The sequence below is a fragment of the Ciona robusta genome, chromosome 11 (genome assembly GCF_009617815.1).
Source record: "Ciona robusta chromosome 11, ASM961781v2".
Classification (NCBI taxonomy): domain Eukaryota; kingdom Metazoa; phylum Chordata; class Ascidiacea; order Phlebobranchia; family Cionidae; genus Ciona; species Ciona robusta.
In genome coordinates, this window is record NC_143245.1 from 6,889,358 (window position 1) to 6,913,487 (window position 24,130).

The following is a 24,130-nucleotide window of genomic DNA, read 5'->3' on the forward strand; positions in this document are numbered from 1 at the left end:
TAGGAATAATCATGAGTGTATTGACACTGACAGATGTACATGTCACTTGTTCTGTGTGCCATGTCACCATGCCACTAAATCAACTGATTGGCCACGAAACCCACCACAAAGCTTTGAAGGTCTTAAAATTTAAAGATGGTAAGAAAGTTGGCAAAATGATTGCTTTTTTCAAAAAACATAATTTAGTTCTGGTTTAACTATTTGTATTGTATGGTAGATCGGGCACTTGTGAAATGAAAATCGATTGATAAAAATATTACATGCAAGATGCAGCTAGTTTGGTTATATGTGTTCTGAAAAACTAACTTGTTTTAAACATCTATTTTTATTCCACTTTAACCCCTACTGTAATTATATTTTTGCCCGATCCCTTTGTTTCACCACAGCTGGAGGTCCAGTTTCATCAGAAGTTTTACTCAAACGAAGAAGGTTAATCGTGAAAAAACTTGTTTCCAAGTACAAAGAACATCCTGACAAAAGTGGATTGCTGCAAAAACTTGATAAGTAAGATTCTTGCATACCTGTGGTTCTTAAAGCTGTGAACTTTGAAAATCTTTGGCATATTTGTGTTGCTGTACATTAAGATCCTATTGCTCTAAACTCATAATAAAAAATGAGCTTTCATTTTTAGGTTTAAGTTATTAAAAAACAGCCTTTACAAATTAGCTTTCCACAGAGGCTAATTTACTTTTATTCAATATATGATGGTATGGTTTGGTATTAAAGTGTGTAATGTAACTTAACTTTTAGACTTGACGAGTCATCTAATGTCGTACAATCAAACTTATATCGGGGTCAGTCATTATACAACACGCTTGTTCCTCATATTGATCGACCAACATTGAAGGAAGGAAGTTTAAGAGTTGAAACTGAAGGTTAAAAAATGAAACTTTTTTGTGTTGCTGCTTTGATAGAATTTATAGTAATTGTTCCAATGTGAATATGTTGGAAACATGAAAATTATTTTGTCAATTCTCTTAAAACAAATATCAAATTTAAGAACAAACATATGTCTGGTCATCATTTAAGCTAAGTCCTAATAGAATAGACCTTTTTATGAAAAATAAGTAGATTAAAACAAAAAGTTAGATTTATTAATTACAATTTCTTTAGTGTGTATAACCGGTGTTACAACAAGTTTATTTTATAGATTGTATAATAATCACAATCTTTTCATAGATTTAATAAATGACATTCGAAGCAATGGTGTATACGAAGGTCTACCAGATTGTATTACTGCTGTTGGTACTTGTGAAACAATGAACATTGAACATAGGAATGTAATGGAGGATAGGACTTTAATAAACACAGGGTTTCTACTTCTTGGTAATTTGAGATAATAGATTTACTACCATTGGCCAAGAGAGTTATGTTGTATTAACTCAAATTTGATGCAATTTTTTACTCTGTATTGAAAGTATAATGTTTCATTTGTGTGACGCATTGATATTGGCAACATATTACAACAGAACTAAAGGTTTTTTATTATTTTGTTATAAACCATACTATACTCATAATGTCCGAAACAGTTTTTGTCACTTTAAATACAATACAGAATTTTCATGTTGTCAGATGATCATTCCCCTCCAAGTTGTTACCTTGGTATGTATGATGGTCACCATGGACAAGCAGCTGTCAATCATACCAACCAATACTTGCACACATTCATTGAAAAAGAGCTGGAAAACATAAGAACTCCCGACTTTTTGACCGATGAAAAGAATCTAAACCATGATAAGATATTACAAGAGTTAAACAATGTGATAATATCCCCTCAATGTGCTGGGGATGCAGAAACTATGCAAGATACAAAAAATGATACAAATTTACTTCCAACTGCAAAAGTACTACAATGTATGTCGAAATCATATAAAAAAATGGATGAATATTTACAGCACGGTATTGATGAGAAGTCCAGGTAAGCATAATTAAAGCATTCGTTTTAATTAAACTTGTTTTGAAACTAATACCAAGTCATTCTGGTGTATATTACCTCACGTTGTAACGTTTATTGCCCTTACAGAATACGCTGGAGTGGGTGTTCTGCTACAAGCTTGCTTATTACTGATGAACAACCAACCACACCGATAGGTTGCCACATGTAGCTGTAATATTGGTTTATATGTAATAGTGTCTGATAACTTAACTCTTCACTATATTCATGGTGTTTAAATTATTGTCATTTGAATGTATGTATCTCTTTCTTGCATGGCGGAGCAACGACAATTGTTTATACTGTGCCTGCTTACGGGTTACCATGTATGTGATTTTGTAGGAATGATTAATACAATATGAATAAGTTTTATTTATTTGCACTGGTTTGCAGATGGCTCTGGAGATGCTACAGATACAACATGCTCAAAATGTGGCAAAATATTTGTAGCCAATGCAGGTAGGGAGGACTTTAAAAATTTTATATCTATGAATAGTAATAGTAAAAAAAAGAAACTTTTCCATTTCTATATTATTCACACTTTATTTCTCTATAACACACATTCTTTATGCTTAAATTCCTATACTTTATTCTCTTCACTAGGCAATGTTGAGGCTTACATCTTTCATAATAACAAGGCTTTCCCTTTAACCACCCTTCATACACCTAACCTTCATACTGAAAAAGAGCGAGTGTTATCTGTCGGTGGAAAGATAATACAAAACAACAGACACCCATGCGTGAATGGAATCTTACAAACTACAAGAGGCTTAGGTAAAAATATGTTATATTTACAACCAAATGTATTCTACAAATGTATTCTATGTTTGATGAAGTGTTAGAATTGGTTTGGAAAGCAGTAAGTTCATGTTGGGGTCTACCACCTTCGATGAGTAATGAACCAAAAGATACGTACGTCACAGTCCCAGGGTCTTGTCATTTTATGTCATTGGAACTTAACCTTTTCATATAGTCTTTTTTAACTTTTAATATTTATGAAGAAATTAGAATTGCTGTTGTTTGGATGCAAACTTAAAATATTTCCCAGGTAACCATGGTGACCCTGAGTTACGAGCGAGTGTTATATCTCATCCCTCTACTGCCTCGTGTGTTATAAACGAAGATAGTCAGTTCGTTGTCATGGCCACCTCATCTTTGTGGAAGTTATTGGATATCAGGAATGTAACGAAGATCATCAAATCTACATTCCTCTCATCAACAACAGATGAACATCCTGTCCCGATGAGGACGATTTACAAACATTCTAAACATGGTAACATATATTCTGTTATTTCTGGTACCAGGCATAATGTAAATAATATTTCAACTGCTTATCTGGTATAGTGTAGTGTATTCCTGACATTTCATCTGCCATTTAGCAACATTTCATCAGGGAATAGTAAGTTATATCAGAGACTATTAGGCTTGGATACAATGTTAGGCTTGGATGAGGATCCGCTTTCATTCAGGATCCTCTGAGGAGGAGAGGAGTGGAGGAGAGAGTGAGAGTGAAGATGCTCTGGAGAGGAAACTTACGAGTATTGTGGAAACGGACGAAGACAATTGTGACGAAATAGAAGAAGTTATTATCGTACAAGGAAGCGAAGACGACGACGTTTCGACACAACTAGTACGTTTTGTTTGCCTTTTACATTAATTCTAGTACTGTGGGGTAAGGTGGGACACGTTTAGCACATAATATCCAAGTATCTTGATCGCGTTTTAAACAATAAACAACGGTCTATAGAAGTAGTAAGGAAACGTTTTAATAATTTTTTCAGCGTTCTTAGTTTGCTACCAAATGGAACGAGAAAAAAAAGAATGAAATGTGTCCCTTCTTCCCCAACCTTATACTAAAAAAACACTGATGTGTTGTTGTATTAAGTAAAATCTACGCTGATGTTTTCCCGCAGCTTAGATAAATATATTATGCAACGCCCTTTACTGTTTTAGAGCGTCCGTGACGAGCATACGACTGTGGAGAAGTTGTCAACGATTGGTTCAGAGCATGAGAGTGAAGACTATTCGCAACAGTCTCATCCAAATTTGAACGAAGAAAGCGCTCGTATGGCGCAACTTATAAGTGAAAGGCTTGTGAAAGCAGCCTTAACTGCTGGCGCAGTTGATAATGTGTCTGTTGTGGTTGTTTTATTGAGAAAAGACTTCACCTAACGTACCCGTGCAGCGGCAATTGGCCAACCCTGGTCTAAATCGCACGCCAGCTGATGTGGACCCCAAATTGACGTTGACGTAAGAACTTCCAAATTAAATAAAGTGGCTTATTATATTTATGATTTTAATTTTTTTTGATTTTTTTGAATCTTTATAATTTTTCAACACTTTTTGTTAAGTTCTGTGCCTTTTCCCAAATCGGTAAATTTTAAGAAGCTATACCATGTATGTACAACAGTTAACAGAGGGCGCTCGTGATATAAACCGGCGAGTGTTTCCCCATGCGTCAATATACAGATTAATAAAAACAAATCAGTAATGATGATTGTCATGTATTTACATTATATCTGTTTCAACATCTGTTATTTTTAATGCGTTACAGATTTACGTAGTTTTATTGGTTAGTTTTAACACGTATCCCTATATACCGTGTTTGGTACAAAACATATCATTTCCCATCACTCTGGTTGCACAAGACATTGCAGCACTTAATGAATTAACATTCGATTGATTATTTCGTTATGCAACATTTCATATCATGTTACTCCGTTATCACTCACTATGTTAGAACAATGTCTGGGCCGAGCGGTCTAGTCAAGTATAAATTGCCATCATTTGTTTGCCACCCTTCATGCAATATATATATAGCATTTCTGGTCCATAGTTGGTTAGTTTCGTTGCCGCAAGGTTTCGAAAAACACGTAAATCCCAACTAAACCTTTATTAATGGTTTTGGATTTTGTCTAGCCCGATCAATTAAGACCACTTAGATGACCTTTATCGTGTCCCATTCACCCCCTTGCTTTTAAACGCTTGCGGTTTGAGGTTGGCTTGCAGGAGGTTGGCTTGTAACTTCGTGTGCACCTTGTCTAACTGCCATAAGGATAAATAGAGGTCAGGAAACCTCGCTAAATTGGGACGATTGTTCTCGGCTGATGGATTTATGCGGTTCTCACATTTCGCGGATAATGAAAAGGGAAATGTTACGATTTGCTGCCGTTTCAATTGAAAAGGTTACGCAATAAAATAAGAATTAGGCCTTTAGACGTCGATTGTTTGCATCGCCATGGTGTTTCTTATTTGAACGAACAACAATAGCTCAATAAATACATTTTACACAAGCAAAGCGCTATGTAGCTTTCAGGTTTACGAATTTCTAAGTATACGCGTGTATTTATATACATATATGTTGCCAAACATTGCACAATCGTTTTGACTAATATAAATTGTCGAACACATATTGACTTTTACACTATAGAACATTGAAACTAAAACTTAGAAATACGTCGCGATAAATTTTTTACACTATTCTGTGTACATGTATGCCATTATCTGATGGCGGAAACATAAACCTATTTCTACCCGTGTTTGCCCTTTTGTTTTAGTTTCCACCCGAAAGCATAGTCTGCACGATTACATTACGCAGTCCTCGTTATACCCAGGTCGCAAATGATCGACCTTCCGTTTCAGTCAATCCTATCGCCAGCAGGTCACGTTTAATCAGAACATGTTTGCGCGTGACCAATCAGCAACTATTAAAATTACCGTCGCTGCGGCTTAACTCAGCAACCCTTTAGTGGATGTAGTAAATGTATTTAATCAATCATTTGATGTGTTTTTTTTATGTCAAATTTAAACTGGCGCTGAGCTCGGAAAATTTCCTGAACGTGCTTACTTTGAAAAAGCGTGCTGATACAGATTTTTACTGAGGTAAAATTAGACAGAGAGTTTCGTTTTTCCAGCCGCAGTACACGGAAGTACGCTGCAAACAATGCAACAATATATACGCCTTGTATTAAATTAAAAGAAGCAAAGCCGAAGGATATGCGGTGCATGCAGTAAGCCAACTGTCTTGGCTGCGTGGTTAAAGGAAATTGGTGAACGAGCGATTACTCGACCAACGCGCAATCAATCGCGTGTTAAAAGTGTTGTCGAAAGTGGAAAACGCAAAGCTGTATTTACTGCGGCAAGCGTCTAAGCGTGCCACACAAGAGCTGATAAACAACACTTCATAAGAAGCGGTGAATTAATGATGACAGTCGCGCAGGAAAGGCAAAGCGGACGCCGCAGATTTATCATAGAAATCAAATATCTTTTTCGTGGTCAATTTATCCGGTTACCTCGAAGACAAATCTGAGTTTCTCGCCTCAGTTTCCGACCAACGAAACCTTCAATCCCGAAAAGATCGCTTGAGGAGTGCAGTGTTGCTGGGCGTTTTTTTACGATGAAAGTGCTAAATTTTTAAACGAACCTAATCAGATTTTATGTGGTAGAATTACTATAAACGGCTGGTTAAAACTATAGTGAAAATTTTACTCGGCAACACTGGCCGGCGTCAATGCAGGCTTCAGTGAGGCTGTCACATTTCCTATTCTCGTAAATAAACATTGAGATAGCGGCATCTGAAAGTCGATCTGATAGATGTGTTTGATTTGCTACGATGTTCTGCCGTCGGATTAGCAGCTTAAAGACTGATAGTTTACTTTGCGTGTAGCAATTGCTACTTTGCAAGCTACGAACAGGATAGAGAAAATATATTTATAAATAAGTCAGTTATTAAAGAAATTGCGACTTAAAACAGGTAAGGTGATAAATAAATGTTGGAGTTTAGAGGGCAAGAACGAAAACCTGGAAATGTGAATTTCGGCTTGTTCATATAAAACACGAAAGGCAAAGTAAATGTTCATTATTGTGATTAGTTTCCACTTTTAATTGTTTTCCTGCCCGTTGCATTATAACCGCATGTACCTGATGTACACGAATCAATTGAGCGCACACATAGCCGTAAGTTTACCCGGAAAACCTACACCCCATGTATTGATGTTAGCCAGGTTCACATTATGCAACAGTCAAAGAGTCATTTTACGTCGAGCTGACAACATTCTCATTATTTCTCCTTCAGGTTATTTATACCTATAGAAAAGTATTAGAAACTCTGTTTTATAAGAAATTAAGGCGATGGCTTCGGCTACAGCAAACATAAGAGACACCATGCGATTTAAAGAAAGAGGGAAATGCCAGCAGAATTTTAACCGTATGGGTATTGTCGATCTCAGTGTCGGAAAATACGGTTTAAAAATTGCGAACCAAAGTCCAGAATTAAACGAGAAAGTCTTCACTGATCAGGTACCATATATGTCTAAAGATACTTATTACGTTTTCAGTTTAGATTGCGTACACCCTGTATTTGTATATATGTCTAAGTTTGCTCAGTATATTTAGCTACTTTTAGTTTTTGGTAATAATGAAAATACGATACCCAGCACCAAACTTTTTTCAAATATCATCATTTTTATATATTTTGACGTTCAAGGTTCCAAATTGTGAGGAACGACAATCAAGTGGTCGAAAAAACAGCCTCAAATTCGGCATCGATGCGATTTTAGGTTCCAAAGAGGAATCTGAGAAAAAAATAGAAAGGAATCCTCGTCAGCAAAAATCGCCGCCAACTCTTGCCGATGTTGCGCGTATTTCTGGAACACCCTCTGACATTGAAAACAGGGAAGGAAGAGCCTTCAACCTTGTTAACTTATTCGCCCAGCAATGCCATCAGAATCTAAACAGACTTAACAAACGCAATGAAGTTTTAAAAAGGCCACAGTTTCATCCATATGCCGAAGGTCTTCAGGATATAAACTTAGCCAGACACGCCCTGGATTCTTTAAGCAACGGGAAGCCAGCCATGCCGTTTGAAACTAACCCTGTTGTCGAAACAAAGCGCAGTTTAGATTCATTACGGGTTCAGTCCAACCTATGCACCAGCGGCGCCGATAGGACCCGGCCATATTGCATTTCGCAGGCGAAGCACGCCGCCGCCGAACACCGGGCGTCACAGAATCCTCGGCAGGGAAACGCGAATCGAAATCCGGCAGAAGCCGTCGGATCGCTTCGAAGTGACGGTGACGTTTCGAACCGCGCACAGAAGTTCTTACCAATCACAAACAAACATGACAGCAATTATAAACACTCTGACAATCCTCGTGAGTTTCTACCCCCAGCATATGCGATATATGAACAAGGGTTGAAAGAAAGATCATCCCCAGATTCTGATGACGTTTTTCATGAAGAACCGTCACACCCATCTTACCCTTCCTCGTCCACAAAACCTTACTTTCCACGTCATTATTCCCTGCATTCCGAACCAATGACGTCACCAGAGCGTATTTCGCCACCACAACAAACCGAAGGTAAAAAAAACAATGTTTAAATCTCACATTTGGTGTACATGGTATAAATGAGTGCCTTTCTTTATTAAACATTGGAAATCAAAGCAAATAATTGTGTTGGAATGGCAAATAGTAAATTACTTAAAAAATGACCGCCACCAGTGATGTTTGTGGCAAACTACTGTTTTTAAATGTCCTATCATTGCGTTGCAGGTCGCACCACACATCAGCTTTCTCATTTTGCGCAGGCATCAGTCGGAAACCCGCAAAACGAAACGCAGAAAATGAATTTCCAGCATGGCCTACCTCTCGCCACTTTTCAAGCATGGCAAGCACTCGCGTACCGTAAGTGGAATCATATTAATGATCCTCTTGTTAAAATAGAGTATAAACAGCAATAAAAGTTTGTATTTTCGTGCAGACCCGGCGCTGAGGAACATTTTACCGACGGCGTATCCTTACGACAGTCGAAGTGCTGCAGCAATGGCGCTGGCGCTTCGACCAAGCCTGAAAAGTGCCAGCTCTCTCGGTCCGTTCCGGGAGAACAGCGCCACTTTCCACCACCAACGAGGAAGGGCGTTTTCTTCCAACGCTGCAATGCCACCACAGCTCTATAACGATAGCCGTGGAGCGCCAAAGAAAAGGCGGAAGTGGAGCCGCGCTGTTTTCAGGCAAGTAACACGTCCAATAGAATAATAACACGGACAAAACATCTCTTTTAACTTTCTCTTTTATTTACAGTCTGATGCAGAGGCGTGGGCTAGAAAAGAGCTTCCAGGTTCAGAAATACGTTGCGAAACCTGAACGCAGAGGACTGGCTGAAGCTCTTGGTCTCACCGATGCGCAGGTAAACACCATAATATAACTACTTAGACATTTAACGATATCGAAGAAACGTTTTGAAAAGTGAATAAACAGAAAAATGACAGCCGGTGAGAATAAAGGGTAGGGTGGGGGAAGATGGGACACCTTTTCATTCTATTTTCTCGTTCCATTTGGTGGTAAACAAAGAAAATTGAAAGAATTAAACAAACGTAACCTCATGACTCTTATAGACCATTGTTAATTGTTTAAAACAACGATCAAATTATTTGAATATTATGCGGTGAAGATGACCCGTCTTCCTCCACCATACTAATAGGGAACTGTAGTAAAAAAGAGTGCCTATGCCATGGGTATTTAAATAGAGACGGGAAAATAAGTTGGCTATTTAAGAGCGGCATTTGAGCAAAATTACGCCATTGTTCATTGTGTTTCATACACTTTGATTCTTATTTTATTCTTTTAGCAAGGGACTTTCGGGATGACTTCCGTTAACCAAAACAAAAATGGGAAATTTTATGGCTGACGATGCCTCATTGTATGCTCCGTGTGTATCTTAAGGGCGATTGGAGATTAACAGTGGCTAGCTGTAGCCGCCATCTTATAGGCTACATCGGGACATCAGCATTGTGCAGACGCGTCATTGTTTTCTAATCGTTTCCTAAATTTGTGCCTAAACTTTATTGGAGTCAAATTATGTCTTGGCAGTCTCATTAACACGGATTAATCTCTCAGAACACGATTCGCCGAGAACGGTGGACGGTAAATAAAAGATCACAACACGTTTCTTAGAAAATATAATGCAGCCTGTTGTCAGCAACGTTACTTGAACCCGTGACCGTTGCTGCTTTTATCGAAGCTTCCGCTTTTAAAGTGACCACTATAACGTTATAATATTGCGACGACCGAACAAGCAATTAGAAAAAGCTAGGAAAGACATGACACGTTTGCTCCGTTGCCAGTTTCGGTAAAACAGCAATTACACGAGTTATTACTTATACATTAACGCAGTATAAAGCAATATCATATTGCACATACTCGGGCTGACGTATATATAGTATAGAGTGGGGGAAGACGGGACACCTTTAGCACATAATATATAAATATCCTGATCGTGTTTTAAACAATTAACAACGGTCTATATGGAGTCGTGAGGATACAGTTTTATAATTCTGAAATCTTTTTTGTTTACTACCAAATGTGACGAATAAATGGAATGAAAAGGTGTCCCATCTTCCCCCACCCTACTGACGTTATAACCTACATACATAACCTATAAAAAATGTTAAATAAACTACGAAAGTATAGTTTTTGCAACTTTTCAGGTGAAAATTTGGTTCCAAAATCGCCGTATGAAATGGCGGCAAGAACTAAAAGGTAGAAATGAGTCGAACCCGTGCTCGCCTACTGAGAAAGTTCCAAGTAGTTCTCCGACGTTACCACAACGTTTAAATTCGGAATGAGCCAATTTCGTGCGTGAGAAGGTTTACATGGCCTGTCTGAGGAGGTGCAATATCAGACATAAAGTTAAACTGATATACAAGAAAGACGTTAATCTTCATGTGAATGCCAAACAGGCTGCGGCTGGATATTGGGAAACACGATTTGTCATTCCGACTCGGCAAAGTTTTGTGGCCCTAGTTGACCTAGTCTTGCTTCTCGGAAAGTCTGTGCATTTCCCTGCATCAATACGATTGACAATGTAGCGGTATATATGGGCGTATTTATCATAGCCCCAGCATTCAAGATAAACCACACACCGATCCATCACTGCCCGTGTCCTATTGTCTTTTTAAGCAATGTGTCTACTGCCCCAGAATTGATATTTGTGTTGTTTGTTTCATGTTTTTTACTCGGACGTTTCCGTACAAGATGTTTGTAAATAAAATTCAATTTTTTGAAACATTGTTTGTAGTTTGCGCGACAAAATTGAAAGACAACAAACATAAACGACACTGACGAAAATCAAAATGGCGGACCATGGAAAGGACATGAACGACGCCATACGTCATAGTTCGAGCCTCATTTGGCCGAGCATCGGACCCCAATCACATAATTTTGTTTAATTTTCCGGCAAATAAAACTATAATGAACCCTCGTGTCAGGAAACGAAGTATGCGTGATAATTTGCCTTCACGAGTAATAAAATGAGCCCAATGTCGTTTCCTTAAATCGCGTTTAATTAGAGATGTCCGCGTTATTGCGTCACGAATGCTTTACCCTCGTAGTGCAAGACAGGTCACAAACATAATGTTAAAGCACGCTCGTGTCGTTTAAGTACATAGTCATGCAAAGGGTTTGTTTTTTTTATTCCAATACAGTTACGGAGTTCACATTACACGAATGAGCAAAACGCAAAGGAATAATTGATAACGACAGTCACACCCAACGGTCTCTTCTAACTTTTCACACACGATGCTTATTAGAATTCATTATTTATTCAACCAAATACAAACGGCAAACAGTTTGTTTTATCTGCAGAAAACGCTTATTTCTGCACCAACACAAAAATATAGTAAGCGTGTATCCCTTTGTTTAGCGGTTAAAATTAAGCCATTTTCAAAAATCGTATTAAGTAAAACAATTGGCTAGTCAGCAACCATAAGTTTATTCATATATAACGCATGACATTAACCATACCCACGTAAGCCTATAATACAATTAGGCATATAATATAATCGTGCCACTAGACTCAGAGAATCTAAATTACGGGCGTTCTGTAAAATATCGTGAGGAACGTTATATACATAAACGGTGTTGCAGGCAATTTGTGGCGTATGACTAGTTTCCGAGTAACGAAGCAATAAACATATTGTTCATAACGAGAAACTGGGATCACGTAAAGGTTAGCATGCCCTCACCAACACGAATCGCAGAAATAGCACTTTACCTATCACATGTATCGTCTAATTGCATTGCAAATAATAATCATCGTGATTACTAAATTATTGAGTATAACGTGCGCAGAATGACGAAACACACGATGTTGTCTCCTACCCGACGGCTAATTGCGCATTTATGGCATCGAACATACATACAGGCCGTCGAAACAGCTCGCCAAATAGTTTTATGTGTCAAAAACAACCGTCTGTGAACCTATTGCGAAATATACACTGCACGACTTTGATGTGATAGTTTTGCTAATTACCCAAAATGTCAGATTACGTCATGTAATGCGCAATTAACAAAATGTTATACATTTAAGCGCGGATGTCCATTACACCATTTTAGGTTGTTCATATATATACATACCATGCATAATGGAATTGAAACCGGCCATGTAACCTATATTTCCCATTTTGAAACTTGGGGAGCATTTTGCTTTTGGAATGTTGTCAATAAGATTTCTTCGAGCTTGCAAGTCGTTCTACATATGCGTGTTTGTTAGATCATATATAGTAGGGTGGGGGAAGATGGGACACCTTTAGCACATAATATATAAATATCCTGATCGTATTTTAGACAATTAACAATAGTCTATGGCAGTCGTGAGAATACCGTTTTATAATTCAGTGAATGTTCTTTGTTTACTACCAAACAGAACGAGGAAATAGAATGAAAAGGTGTCCTATCTTCTTCCACCCTACTATACATAAAACTGGAGTAGTGTCAGTAGTTCTATATGAATCATAACAATATAGCCTAACCCAAAGCGAAGTTTTACAGACGAAACCGAAAATAAATATAGGAAGCGATTTTATGATTCATTAAACCCAACTGTTTATTTATGTGTTCAAAATTAGATGTAAAATTCCCCGCGTTCAGTGTCAATTAAGTTAATGAGAACATAACATTTTGCCAAATATATCCATTAATGCGACACTCGTGATCTACAATTGGCAAAACCAAACACATATTATACACAAATATATTTGCTGTTGGAGTGTAGAGATTCTTTGGTTCAAATCTTAGTGTAGCATCTTCGGTCCTTTCATTTCTGAAACAAATATTGTTGACATTAAAAAATGTAAGACGAAAATCAATGAATATCGCAAGTAAAGTTAAAACTTACCCGATTGTAAAAGATAAAACACCAGATTCATTGGGGTCTTGCGCACAAGTAAAAAATAAACAGCTTTTTAGGGATTTCTTAAAAGGATCACACGCCCCACTAGATATAGGCCACCTCACCAATACGTTACCAGAACGCACTAATTGAAGGTTTTTGTATTTGAAACACAGTGAAAATGCAGTACAAAGGATCCGTATAAAAAGAGTGTACATTGTATATGGAGGAAAATAAGATGAAACTTGTTGTTTAAAACACGATTCTGTTTCTTCATAGATTACAAAGGGAGGGTAAAGTTGAACAACTTCTTAATTGAATCCATGATTGGAAGTTTAAATAACTGTGAGGAGAAAACTTGTTAGAAACTACCAAGTCAACTAGAAATACGGGGACAAATGTATGAAATTAAAGTTTTGATAGGTAATACAAAAGCGTATGAAAATTAGCTTTATTTGGGGTAAAACTGGAGTATTTTTTTAGCAAGTGTATAAAAATAACTTTTATTAAAACTTGGGTATTTTAAAAATATGCAAGAAAATTAAGAGCTTTTGTGGGTGAAACTGGGGTGTATAAAACAGCGTTTTCCAGTGCGGTCCTCAGCCACCGTAAACGAGTCCTCAGCCACCAGAGTTTTAAATAACAAACGAATAACACACGTCTTACCGGTGTACGTTTGTTATGGTGACCTGTACGAAGTACAAGAGGTCGGGAGGTCATAATGCAAAGCTTTAATCATCTGTCGGTAAGTCTGGAAACGATCAGACACGCTCTCCAAGTGCGTGAGGGCGCTGGTGGCTCTGGTTATATCAATAATTATTCAAGTACGATTCGTTAATGGTTTGGCAACACGTAGCATGAAGGCGAGACCGTTTAAGGTGAAATGGTGAACGACGTAAGCGCGTGTATTAGGAAGATTGCATGAGCATTTATAATGACGTATTGTGACGCAGAATACAAGCTTATGATGACGTAACCACTTGGCCATAACACCGTACTCGATAGGCATATTCGAAAACTAAAATAGAAAATACCACATTATTAAACGTGTTAATGCAAAAATAAGAAACGTTGCAATCGCTGCTGCAAACAATTAACTTTGCAGATTAGTTTGTAATAAATCAGGCGTTAAGGAAACCGAGTAAGCATTATTAATCTTGAACGAAAGGTTTTCAAATAAATCATAAGGCGTTACAGTAATCGAAGGTTACGTAACTTCTTCACGATTGACACTTGGCTGGAATGGTTAGATACATGATACACGAGCTGGGCTTGACCTCTGCAGTAACCTGGTCGACTGAGTACATTACTGCGTTCCAGACGCGACGACGTCTCAATATTGACATATATCGTGCCAAGTATTGTAGGAGTAATCAGCGTGGCATCAAGCGTGTGCGTGTGGCGTATATGAATCTATTATAAATAGATTAACGACACCTACTTCTTGATAGAATGCCACGAACGAATCTTGCTGCAGAAAGCTTCAGGACCACGACTCGTTAGCGCCTCCATGAGGACTTCCTGGAAAAATGAACATGAATGTAACTTGCTTTATCCTCGCGTGGCTGGAAAACGAAAGTGGTAATATAATAACACGGTGTTCGGGTTCATTCACCTAGTGCCAGCTTACCATTTACCACCATGCACCTTTGTGGGTGATTATATATTTTTTCATGGCATATACTGGACTTCCTGCAAAAATGAATATAAAAAGCAGGGCGGGAAAAGACGGGACACCTTTAGAACATAATGTCCAAATACCAGTATCATGTTTTTAACAAATAACAATGGTCTATGGGAGCCGTTTGAATACGATTGTATAATTATTTGATGGTTCATCGAAGTCGTTTGAGTACGATTATGTAACTCTTTGAAAGTTCTTTCTTTACTACCAAATGAGACGGGAAAAAGAATAAACCAGCATCTCAGCTTCCCCCACCCTACTAAGTACTTTTGGGTAGGATAGGATACAGTTAGACACGTTACCTTCTTAATAGGAGCTCTCCCAACCGTTTCCCTACCAAGCCCAAGCAGCAAACCAGCGGTTGTACATTGAGCCACCATGCTAAAAAATAAACATTAAACATTTTTTTTTCAATATATACCAATGTATTTCGGTTTAAAAAAACTAAAACTACCATCAGTGATTAATGATCATTTTTTAAACTGAAATATTTGCAATGAAAATCGTGTCTTACATATGGGCTGTCATGCTTGTATTTGAACTGACCAGAAATTCATGCTTTATGTTGGTTAACAAAATAGGATTTACTTGTGGGAGTTTACATAAAGATTTGACTTTAACAATATAAGATTTTTACTGCGAATGAAAAATGCAGTGCCATTGTACAAACTCTTACTTACGCTGTGGATCTGGACACAGGCATCAGGTTGATGAAGTAATAACCCAAAGATAAAACAAGATCAATAAGAGAGTCTGGTGCCTGTCAAGGACAAATACAATAGAATGATGACATTTTTCTATGGTAGTAAAAATGGTAACTTAGAAAACATGGGTGTATGTACCAGAACACTACAGTTACTCGCCAGTGGAGGATAAATAGGTTTTATTCACTCATTTATTCACTTATTCATTCACACTAGAGGTTAAATACAACCACCATACAAACCAGTGTAGTTGGAGAGGTGTTTGGTAACTTCCTTTTCTCATCAATAATCTTCTGCCACAGGAAATCAAGCTCTGCGTGATATTGTTGACTCTTCGCCCACGTTAACTGCTGGTCCATCATCAGCATTAATTTCTCCTCGCTGGTAATTGAATTTAAATGATAACCGTGTAAAACTTTAAAAGGCATACTAACGAAAAATAAAATTTTAAAATACCCTGTTGTAAAAAAAGTGATTTTACAAAAACTGTATATCTATTATTCTGTTACTGCTGCTACCAGTCATTATGTAAATAAGTTTTTAGTGACTTATTAGACAAAATATCAAAAATACTCTACTTTTTTATAAGCTGCTAAAAGAATATGTGTATCTATGTTATATCAATCTATAATTCTTACTTGTCAAGCTTAAGAAGTAATGAATATGCGTCTAATGCCTTCTGCTCTCTATCCTTCATGCTTATATGATCGTTGTTTGTTACCACATAAGCACCTCTGTTGTCACCAGACCATTTATCCTGATCATTGAACATATTATAGTTACTGGTATGAAGGAGCATGCATAGGTGTTTATAAACTGGGTTGAATAAACGAAAGAATGTAACTTGCTTTATCCTATCCTGGTCGGAAAAAATTACAGTCAATATAACAGACGTACTGCATATACGCCCACGATGGTAGCATTGACTGGGCTTGAACCAATAGCCTATGGGTTAGAAGCATGTGTGTAAACCACCACTATGCTACGACGACAGGTGTTAATAGTAAAGTTTCAAAGCAGTGGCAGAGATACAAATACCAAGGAATACAACAGGATTGTAAGGTTATGTTTTAAGGATTTTTTAGGTATTAGCTTCTATAGAAGAAGCTATAATATATTTTAACTAAAAAAAGCGGTACATGGGACAGCAGTTCAAAAAGTGTCAAAAATTTTAGTGGCAGTTAAAACTCCTATATTAGTATATTCTTCATAGTTACCTGTGCGTGTAAGAAAACTTTGTAAAACTGACTGACGGGATGTGAGTGATTGAAAGGAATTTCTTCACTTGTCCTGCAAGCAAGTAAAAAGTAATGACATCATAGAAAATTACAGAAAAACTTACGGTATTTCCTCGGATAGCTTCTTAAGCATTGTGGGTAAGTAATCATCATATCTGAACAGAGTTTCATTGTTCCTGAAACAAAGTCTTTTTAGCGCTGTAACTTTTAATACCTACTACTTTATTTATTGATAAATTTGTGATTGTTTTACAGAAAGTACCAAAATAACTTTTTCTAGTGTCCACTACTACTTACTGAAGTAAAGCAATCCTGTGTATGTGAGGAGATGAGAAATCTGTCGGCGTGTCAACCCAGAAGACTGGTTGCTCCATGCGGTATAACCTAAATATGTTAAATCAGTTAATAGTGCAATATATGCAGCATTTTGTGAAAGTATATCAAAAAAAATGATATACTGTCTACGACCCTTGAAGTTAGTTACCCCAGTTTGGTAGTGTTACACCATATATAACATTTATTAGTTAATTGTCAAACTTTTTAAAATGCAGAGGAGGCAGAGATACATATTCATACAACAGGTCTAACTGATTGAACATAAAGTTTACAGCTTAAGAATGGTGCCCATGAATGTGTCATACCAATAATACATACAATCAATTAAACATCTATATGAACAAACCTTATCCATTGGATCGCAATATCAAATGCATCTCTCCAAGTAAATTTCTCACCTAAAAATAAAATTATAAATTTCATTATGCTGATGTAAAAAATACAACTTTTTGTGTGCAGAATCTAACTATATAAATTTTTAATGCATGGTATATTAATTTTTATTGAAAGCATAAATTTGAACGAACCATTTTTGTTTCTGTAACTTTTTGGAGATTTCCAATATTCCTGTATAATCTGTGATATTTCTATGGCAGCTAAACCGGACGCAGTGAACAAACGAAGATTTCCGATAATTCCATCATCCTCGTAAACACCCTGTGATTACAAATTAAAAGTCAGGAATATACAATGTTTAAACTTTTTTGGAACAATGAAATAATGTGAAAAGTTTCTTACTAGAAACAAAGAAAAAAACATTTTTAATCCAAAAAAATATTAAAAAAATGTTGTACCTGATCATACAGATGCCTACCAAGTTGATGAGCCTGACATAATAGACGTTTAGTTACTGCTGGCAGTTCCTGGAAGTCTTTGGCAGAAACATCTCTGGAAAGCAAGAAAGTGTTCCTGTAATTCTGTCATTTATATTCGGCTTTATAAGTCAACATGGTATAAATACAGAATTGAAGGGGAAATAAACCATGTACAGTATTATGTAGTTTGCCACAAACTTTCCTGTTTACATAGCAAGTAATCTTAGGTGCAAAAAACAAGGATTTTCTGATTGGCTCTATTAAAAACATAGCAGCACACATGTAAGTAATCTAAACTAAGAGATTTTTTTAATCAGCTAAATGTTGGTTTGTAGAATTAAATATAAATAAATGAAACTTACTTTACATGGGGTTGCAGTCCTGGTTGCTCTGTGTAATTCTATTAAAGTCAAAAGTATTTTTAAGTAAAAGGTTATGGAGAAGTATAGGTTAGTTAGTTTACTTTTGAGTGCACCGTTAATACAACTAAATACAAAAAGCTTAACATAGATAAAAACAGATCCTTTGGCTTTCGCATTTGAACAAGTTGTAAGAAAAACCTTTTACTCTTAAAAAAAATAAGAAAAACCTTTAGAAAATTCCTTGTTGATTTTGACCAATTCTCCCTGAAACTTGCATTTAGATCTTTATCCGGGTTCACCTCGTGTCTGTTGTTGTCCAAATGTGAGTGAAGATAGCGACAAAATTCTAAGAAAAATTTCAACTGTTGATGTATATATACAACAAATATACAAGACATATGTGGTATTGTATTGTCTACAATCTTCTTTGTAGATCTGAACTTAGAGCATAGTTTTGCCTAAGATTTTTTGCAGCTTCCGAAAATAATCGTGCATTTGTCTCGGACCATGATATTGATTTTTCTGTTTACTTTTTACCTTAAATGTTAAAAAATTATAACCACTGGTGTAGATAGCTTACCTCTTAGAAATATAGTGGGTGGGTACAAGTAGTTGCCATCAGCTGTTAGCACAACACGCTCTGTTGTCCCCTGAAGGGTGGAAAAAGGTTTTATTCTTTATCATAAACATTTGACGAAACTGACCACTGAATAACAGTGGGGAAAATGTTGTTTATTTGGTTGAGAATTATTTGTAATAAAACCACTACATTAAACATACTGATAAAGCAAAACAATAACAAGTATTAATCATATAGTGACACACATCTCTTGGCAAAAGCAGCTGGCATGTCATGCAATTAGCCAATTACCTTAACTATACCAATGCTTTGCGAATAAACACTATGTATTTATTAAGGTACTGGGCAAACTCTGGCTTTAAGTCATTGATCTCCTGGTCCGGTATGGTCTTTTACACATAAAGAATGTATGTAGGGAAACCTACCTTAGTTATTTCTTTTATAGCAGAATAGAATTGTCCAAGTGTAGCATGGCATACTCCTTTCATGTATTGACATATGTCATTAGTTGGTGACAAGGAGACACAGTACTACGATAAACAATAAGTGTTAATATAAATATTTACCCTTTTGAGAGTATAGATATATGAACAACCTACAACATAAACAATCAGTCAATCACACGCAGTAAAACCAAAAGCCTGATTTTGTTTTTTAGTGAAACCTGTTGTGGCATTAAATCCTTATATTCGGTCGCCATATAGGGAACCTTGTTAATTAATTTGGCTTTGTTTGTTGGTACTGACACCTAACAGCAACAGCAGGGTAAAAGCTGTTTCCAATAGGGGGGGTGGTAGGGGTGCTAAAACATATAATATCACCGTTTCAAAATTAGGGGGGTGACATGTCAACCCAGTTTTTAGACACCTAATGGTAGGGCAAAAGGAAACACTCATATTCAACATAAAAAAATGTCAGCCCTGTTTTATAAGTTAAGGTGATACAACACAACAATAAGTTATAATATTCCACTCACTTTAAATGCTTGAAGAGCTTCTTCCACCTTTCCCCTCTTATAAAGCAACTCCCCCTTCCTCTGGTAAGTTTCAGAAGATGTAGGGTTGACAGATATAGATTGCTCAATGAAATCAAATGCAGAATCAAAATCACCCATTTCCCTTTAAACGTACAAAGAAAAAATAAATATTATGTTTAAGAAATATTCTATGTGTTGAGCATAATCAACCTAATTTAAATTAGGTCTCAGGTCCTTGACAAGAACATCATCCACATAAAATAGAACAAAAAATACTCCCTAAAGATTGGGAAAAAAGCAGAAAAGATATATACATATACAACTAGGATATCACAAAATTGTGTGCAAAAAACAGTAAAAAACTACCTGCAAGTCAAAGCAATGGCATTCAAGATATCCACATCATTTTCTTTCAATGCAAGAACTGCTTTGAAACTTTCTAATGCTTCAGGATATCTTCGCATGTGGAACAAACATGTTGCCATGTAGTGTAGTGCGAGGGGTTGCTGGGGTTGCAGACGCGTGGAGGTTTTAAGGTCTTCATATGCATCAATGTATTTCTAAAAATCAATGTATTTTAAAAGGTACAGATTAACACTATAACAGTTTTAGTGTTCTATTTTATTAGGTAAAGGTTGAAGTTGGCCCATTAAACTAAGCATCTAATAATGTTAGTTACAATTCATAATCTAAATACCCTCTGTGATAATGCAGGCTCAGACACAGCATGATCATGTATCCATGTAATAATGTTAGTTAGAACTTACAGTCCATAAAATTCAGGTACAAACCTCAGAGTTAAGTATATCCTGTAGACGGCTACTTTAACAGATAAATATACACATTAGCTACTACAAGGTATAAACTCACTTCCATAAATACAAGACAGATTGCCCGTTCAAGGTAAAGTCTAAATGATGGCAGAATGTTGATTGCTTCACTATAGTCCTTGTATGCATGGTAGTGATCATTTAGTTTAGAATATACCTGTTAAAATAAAATAAACAGGAGATTAAATGATTTTTGGATTAAAATGATATTACATTCAGAACATACATCAGATACATGCTGCAAAAAAGAGCTCAATTTTATAAAAAAGTGGGCGGCAGCAAACAAAAATTCAGTCATGCGAAGATAACTAGAGTAGGGTGGGGTAAGACGGAACGAGTCTTCATTTTCTTTTCTCGTCGCATTTGGTAGTAAACAATGAATATTTACTGCTCATTTAACTGTATCATAACTCTAAAAAGGCATTGGTAATTGTTTAAAACATGATCAGGAAACATGGAATTTAGGTGCTAACTGTACCCCATCTCAACCCAAAGTAATATATGATAAAAAGGAATAGACCATAAATAAAAACACCTCAGCTCTTGTTTCATAGATTTTCAGCTGGTCTTTTCTTTCAGCTAACTCAAGTGCTTGTGTGAAGTCAGATATTGAATTTTGAGAATTTTCTTCGCCATCTAAGCCAAGCTGGTTGAAAGCAATTCCCCTCATAAAATAAAATGCAGCACAAGTGTTTGTGTCAACTGGACTGTTCTGAATGGAATAGTTCTCAATTAAAAAAAAGTAACAAAAGACGTATATAAATACATATAAAAAAATCCAGAAAACAAAAATCACTAACTAAGTTACTAATCCTTACCAACAGCAAATCATTGAAGAAACTAACAGCAACTTCTGGATACGAACTTTTAATATATACAAGACCGATGCCTGTAAACAAAACTGAATTGAGAACACTGATTAATATAACTATAACATATAAGCCTGGAACCCTTGTGAATGGTACACATGTAACCCCTATGACCTATGCTAAGATAAAATTAATTGATACTAATTTACTAATGATTGTAAGAATTTTAAAATTTTTTAATAAATTTAATGGATTTTTGTTCGTTATGTTTTAGTAGCACCAGATCCTTGATACTTATGATTTTAGAATTCTTAGGCCTACCTAGTTTTTTGTTATCGACTGGGTCTTTGCATAACAGTGGGAGAAAATGCTGTGTTAGAAAATCTTCTGCCAATCTCTGTAAAAAGTAAAATAGTTGGACAAAATCCAAGCACTAGATATTGCAACTAAAAGAGTGGTCTATGGTCTTGCTTACTTCAATCTTCTGTGCGTCAAATTGATCCGGTTCACACTTTTTACCAGGAATACATTCATCGGGTAAACATATTGCTGACGGGACTATTGCATCAATTGACTTAACTGGAAAGTATAAATATATTAGCAAAGATCTTATTTGTTAAAAAACAAACAGAAAGAAATCAACAGCAAACATCGGTCACTAAAATATTTTACCTGGAAGGCTGTTGTAACCAGAAGTTTATGGTGTTTAATAGAGAACTTACCATTTTGGTTCGGCATGCCTGATTTACATGCGGCAGCAGCAGCTATCCCACCATGTACCAAACGCAACAAGATAATCTGCATTAGCCCTGTACATGTTATATACTGCAGCATTGTTGGTGTAATAAGAACATCAGACTACTCCTAATAAACAATAACATCAATTTTATAACTCCGATAAATATATATACCGATAGTGGCACAACAGATTTGGCTAATTAATTTCACGAATTTTGAGGAAAGAGCACAGAACTTTTAAAAGATTTGAAAAGGTTTACACATTTGTTTGAAATAATGAACTTCAAAAATAAATTTAGAGTTATAAGATATCTTGTAAGCGAGGAGTATCCAAACAGTCTCCAACTGTCGCAAAGCTCTTCTTGCCTCCAAGGACTTGTTTCGCGACTCCTGCTACTTGTTGGGCAGTTATCCCATCAATCATCTGGCAAATCTTGGATGGTTCGGCCACTGTACCAAGCACAGCAGTCTGGACAGCAACATTTTCAACTGTTTGAGCTGAATTTTCAGAACCCATGATGATCTTCGCCTTCAGCCTCTGTTTTGCCCCTTCCACAGCATCACTTGGGATGCCACTCAACGCAATCTTGCTGCATTCCGCTGCGGTTGCTTGCACCACCTTGGAGAAATCACTTTTTTGGGCCACCACGTGCACCCCAAAGAGGCCACAATCAGAGTAATTGATCGAGAATGCTGATGTGTTAAAAATGGCATTGGTTGCTCTATCCACTGCAGAGTTAAGCACACCATGTTTAAGACCAGAGCTTCGCTTGATACTGCTTGTACTTCCAAGAGCATGCTGCAGTACAGACAATGCAATGCAGTTTTCATTATTAAGAGCAAGGCCAGGGAAAGAAATAGCACCATGTACCAATTCTCCAGGTGTTACCACATGAGCTTCACTGCTTACAAAGCTTGGTACAGATGGCTTCTCAACAGATCCGGAGCTCAAGTTTTCCAAACTCATCGCAACATCAATCAGAGCATCTTGGCTGATCCCGGTTCCAGCCAAAACCATGTTACTAGCTGTAAATTCCGAATTTAGGCGAGAAGTAAGCATTTCTGTAGTGTGGGACCCGAGGAGGTAGTCCGGGCACAAAATTGGAGATCCAAATTTACCAGCAAAAGAAGCTTTATGAGCAGTCTCCATTAAAACAAAGCATGGGTCACTCTCAGCAAGAGCTTTTTGATATTTCATTCTCGCGGCAACATCTTTGACTTCCCACCATTGGTATTTGCCTCCAAACACAACAGGAGCAAGTACATCAACTAGGATATCTTTCGCCACATTTGGATGGCACCCAACTTGGTACAAAATGCTATCACGACCAGCAATTACTTCTAACTCGGCACCAAGAGAAGACAATAGTTGGGTGGTAAGAAAAGCTGTGTTTGTGTTGTTTGTTAAACCAGCAGTCGCTTGTAGACAGTGTGTTAAGCCGGGAGATTCGTCATTCCGGCTACCTGATTTGACAAGGAGGGCAATACGGGCTCCGTACGCCCCTTGGTTCGCAGTTACCACCTTTAGACCATTGTTTAGTTGACTAAGCTTAAGTGATCCGCTGTCTTGAGCTGCAGGTGCTTGAGAGCTAAAGAAACTTTTGGCTGAATTGATAATTCTTGGTTTCAAAATACTTCCACGCAACATTTTTTAAATAAGTCGACCGAAAATAATAAGAACACGTTCCACTTTGACCTTTCCAAGTGATGAGATTCCGACCTGTGTCAAAACTGTCGTGGTGGAAAAAAGAAAAAGGCAGTTAGCATACTGCGTATCGAAAATAATCCACTGGTATAGTTTGTTTCTATACTACGTCATTACGTTTAGTTAGACTGGTATAGAATACATTTACGCCAATTTTATAAATACAATTTTATTTTGATACAATTAAATTTTGTTATGTTACAATAATATTCTGCTTATCTATTTCATAATTAACACGAGATTGCAAATAAAAG

General features: G+C 36.8%; 4 protein-coding genes and 1 long non-coding RNA gene across 6 annotated transcripts; 2 read left to right on the forward strand and 3 right to left on the reverse strand.

The window, feature by feature from the left end:
- The first annotated feature begins 1 nt into the window (after position 1).
- LOC149728886 (protein phosphatase 2C-like domain-containing protein 1) lies at positions 2-4,424 on the forward strand. The gene is made up of 11 exons (XM_089887801.1): positions 2-138; positions 387-504; positions 751-875; positions 1,180-1,326; positions 1,573-1,918; positions 2,024-2,091; positions 2,327-2,392; positions 2,537-2,707; positions 2,982-3,206; positions 3,403-3,563; positions 3,887-4,424. Exons 1-11 carry the CDS (start codon positions 12-14, stop codon positions 4,103-4,105), a joined length of 1,773 nt encoding a protein of 590 aa, XP_089743927.1. The 5' UTR covers positions 2-11; the 3' UTR covers positions 4,106-4,424.
- On the reverse strand, positions 1,388-2,129 carry LOC149728887 (uncharacterized). The gene is made up of 2 exons (XR_016385985.1): positions 1,994-2,129; positions 1,388-1,724 (listed from the first exon to the last, which is right to left on the reverse strand). It is a non-coding gene; the product is annotated as an uncharacterized LOC149728887 (long non-coding RNA).
- Positions 4,425-6,684: 2,260 nt separating the features above from the next.
- On the forward strand, positions 6,685-10,996 carry LOC149728888 (uncharacterized). Of its 2 annotated transcripts, XR_016385976.1 has the most exons (7): positions 6,685-7,231; positions 7,419-8,292; positions 8,485-8,616; positions 8,693-8,942; positions 9,013-9,118; positions 9,560-9,855; positions 10,419-10,553. XR_016385976.1 is itself a non-coding variant. In XM_089887808.1 (6 exons), the coding sequence occupies exons 1-6, from the start codon at positions 7,064-7,066 to the stop codon at positions 10,554-10,556; spliced, it is 1,668 nt and encodes a 555-aa protein (XP_089743934.1). In that variant the 5' UTR covers positions 6,970-7,063; the 3' UTR covers positions 10,557-10,996. The 2 variants fall into 2 exon arrangements, 1 of the variants encoding a protein (XP_089743934.1); XM_089887808.1 differs by lacking the exon at positions 9,560-9,855 and having other exon boundaries at positions 6,970-7,231; positions 10,419-10,996.
- Positions 10,997-13,244: 2,248 nt separating this feature from the next.
- On the reverse strand, positions 13,245-22,298 carry LOC149728889 (tetratricopeptide repeat protein 13-like). Its single transcript, XM_089887769.1, has 25 exons — positions 22,156-22,298; positions 21,909-22,012; positions 21,755-21,830; positions 21,443-21,513; positions 21,160-21,336; positions 20,665-20,781; positions 20,161-20,354; positions 19,795-19,936; positions 19,244-19,348; positions 18,819-18,888; positions 18,466-18,584; positions 18,239-18,276; positions 17,856-17,949; positions 17,589-17,718; positions 17,408-17,459; positions 17,023-17,109; positions 16,830-16,901; positions 16,705-16,777; positions 16,126-16,244; positions 15,730-15,868; positions 15,464-15,543; positions 15,086-15,164; positions 14,541-14,620; positions 13,766-13,899; positions 13,245-13,442 (listed from the first exon to the last, which is right to left on the reverse strand). Exons 1-24 carry the CDS (start codon positions 22,265-22,267, stop codon positions 13,779-13,781), a joined length of 2,451 nt encoding a protein of 816 aa, XP_089743895.1. The 5' UTR covers positions 22,268-22,298; the 3' UTR covers positions 13,245-13,442; positions 13,766-13,778.
- Positions 22,298-23,921, reverse strand: LOC149728890 (cytochrome b-c1 complex subunit 2, mitochondrial-like). Its single transcript, XM_089887824.1, has one exon. It carries the CDS (start codon positions 23,817-23,819, stop codon positions 22,473-22,475), a length of 1,347 nt encoding a protein of 448 aa, XP_089743950.1. The 5' UTR covers positions 23,820-23,921; the 3' UTR covers positions 22,298-22,472.
- Positions 23,922-24,130: the final 209 nt, after the last annotated feature.

Coding starts and splice junctions, on each gene's coding strand:
- LOC149728888 (XM_089887808.1), top strand. CDS start 7,064: ATGGCTTCGGCTACAGCAAACATAAGAGACACCATGCGATTTAAAGAA. Junction 8,293..8,484: donor GCCACCACAACAAACCGAAG/GTAAAAAAAACA, acceptor ATTGCGTTGCAG/GTCGCACCACACATCAGCTT. Junction 9,119..10,418: donor TTGGTCTCACCGATGCGCAG/GTAAACACCATA, acceptor GCAACTTTTCAG/GTGAAAATTTGGTTCCAAAA.
- LOC149728889 (XM_089887769.1), bottom strand. CDS start 22,267: ATGCTGCAGTATATAACATGTACAGGGCTAATGCAGATTATCTTGTTG. Junction 16,245..16,704: donor AAGTTTTCTTACACGCACAG/GTAACTATGAAG, acceptor TTCAATGATCAG/GATAAATGGTCTGGTGACAA. Junction 13,900..14,540: donor TCGTGGCATTCTATCAAGAA/GTAGGTGTCGTT, acceptor TGATATAACCAG/AGCCACCAGCGCCCTCACGC.
- LOC149728886 (XM_089887801.1), top strand. CDS start 12: ATGAGTGTATTGACACTGACAGATGTACATGTCACTTGTTCTGTGTGC. Junction 139..386: donor GGTCTTAAAATTTAAAGATG/GTAAGAAAGTTG, acceptor GTTTCACCACAG/CTGGAGGTCCAGTTTCATCA. Junction 3,564..3,886: donor ACGACGTTTCGACACAACTA/GTACGTTTTGTT, acceptor TTACTGTTTTAG/AGCGTCCGTGACGAGCATAC.
- LOC149728890 (XM_089887824.1), bottom strand. CDS start 23,819: ATGTTGCGTGGAAGTATTTTGAAACCAAGAATTATCAATTCAGCCAAA.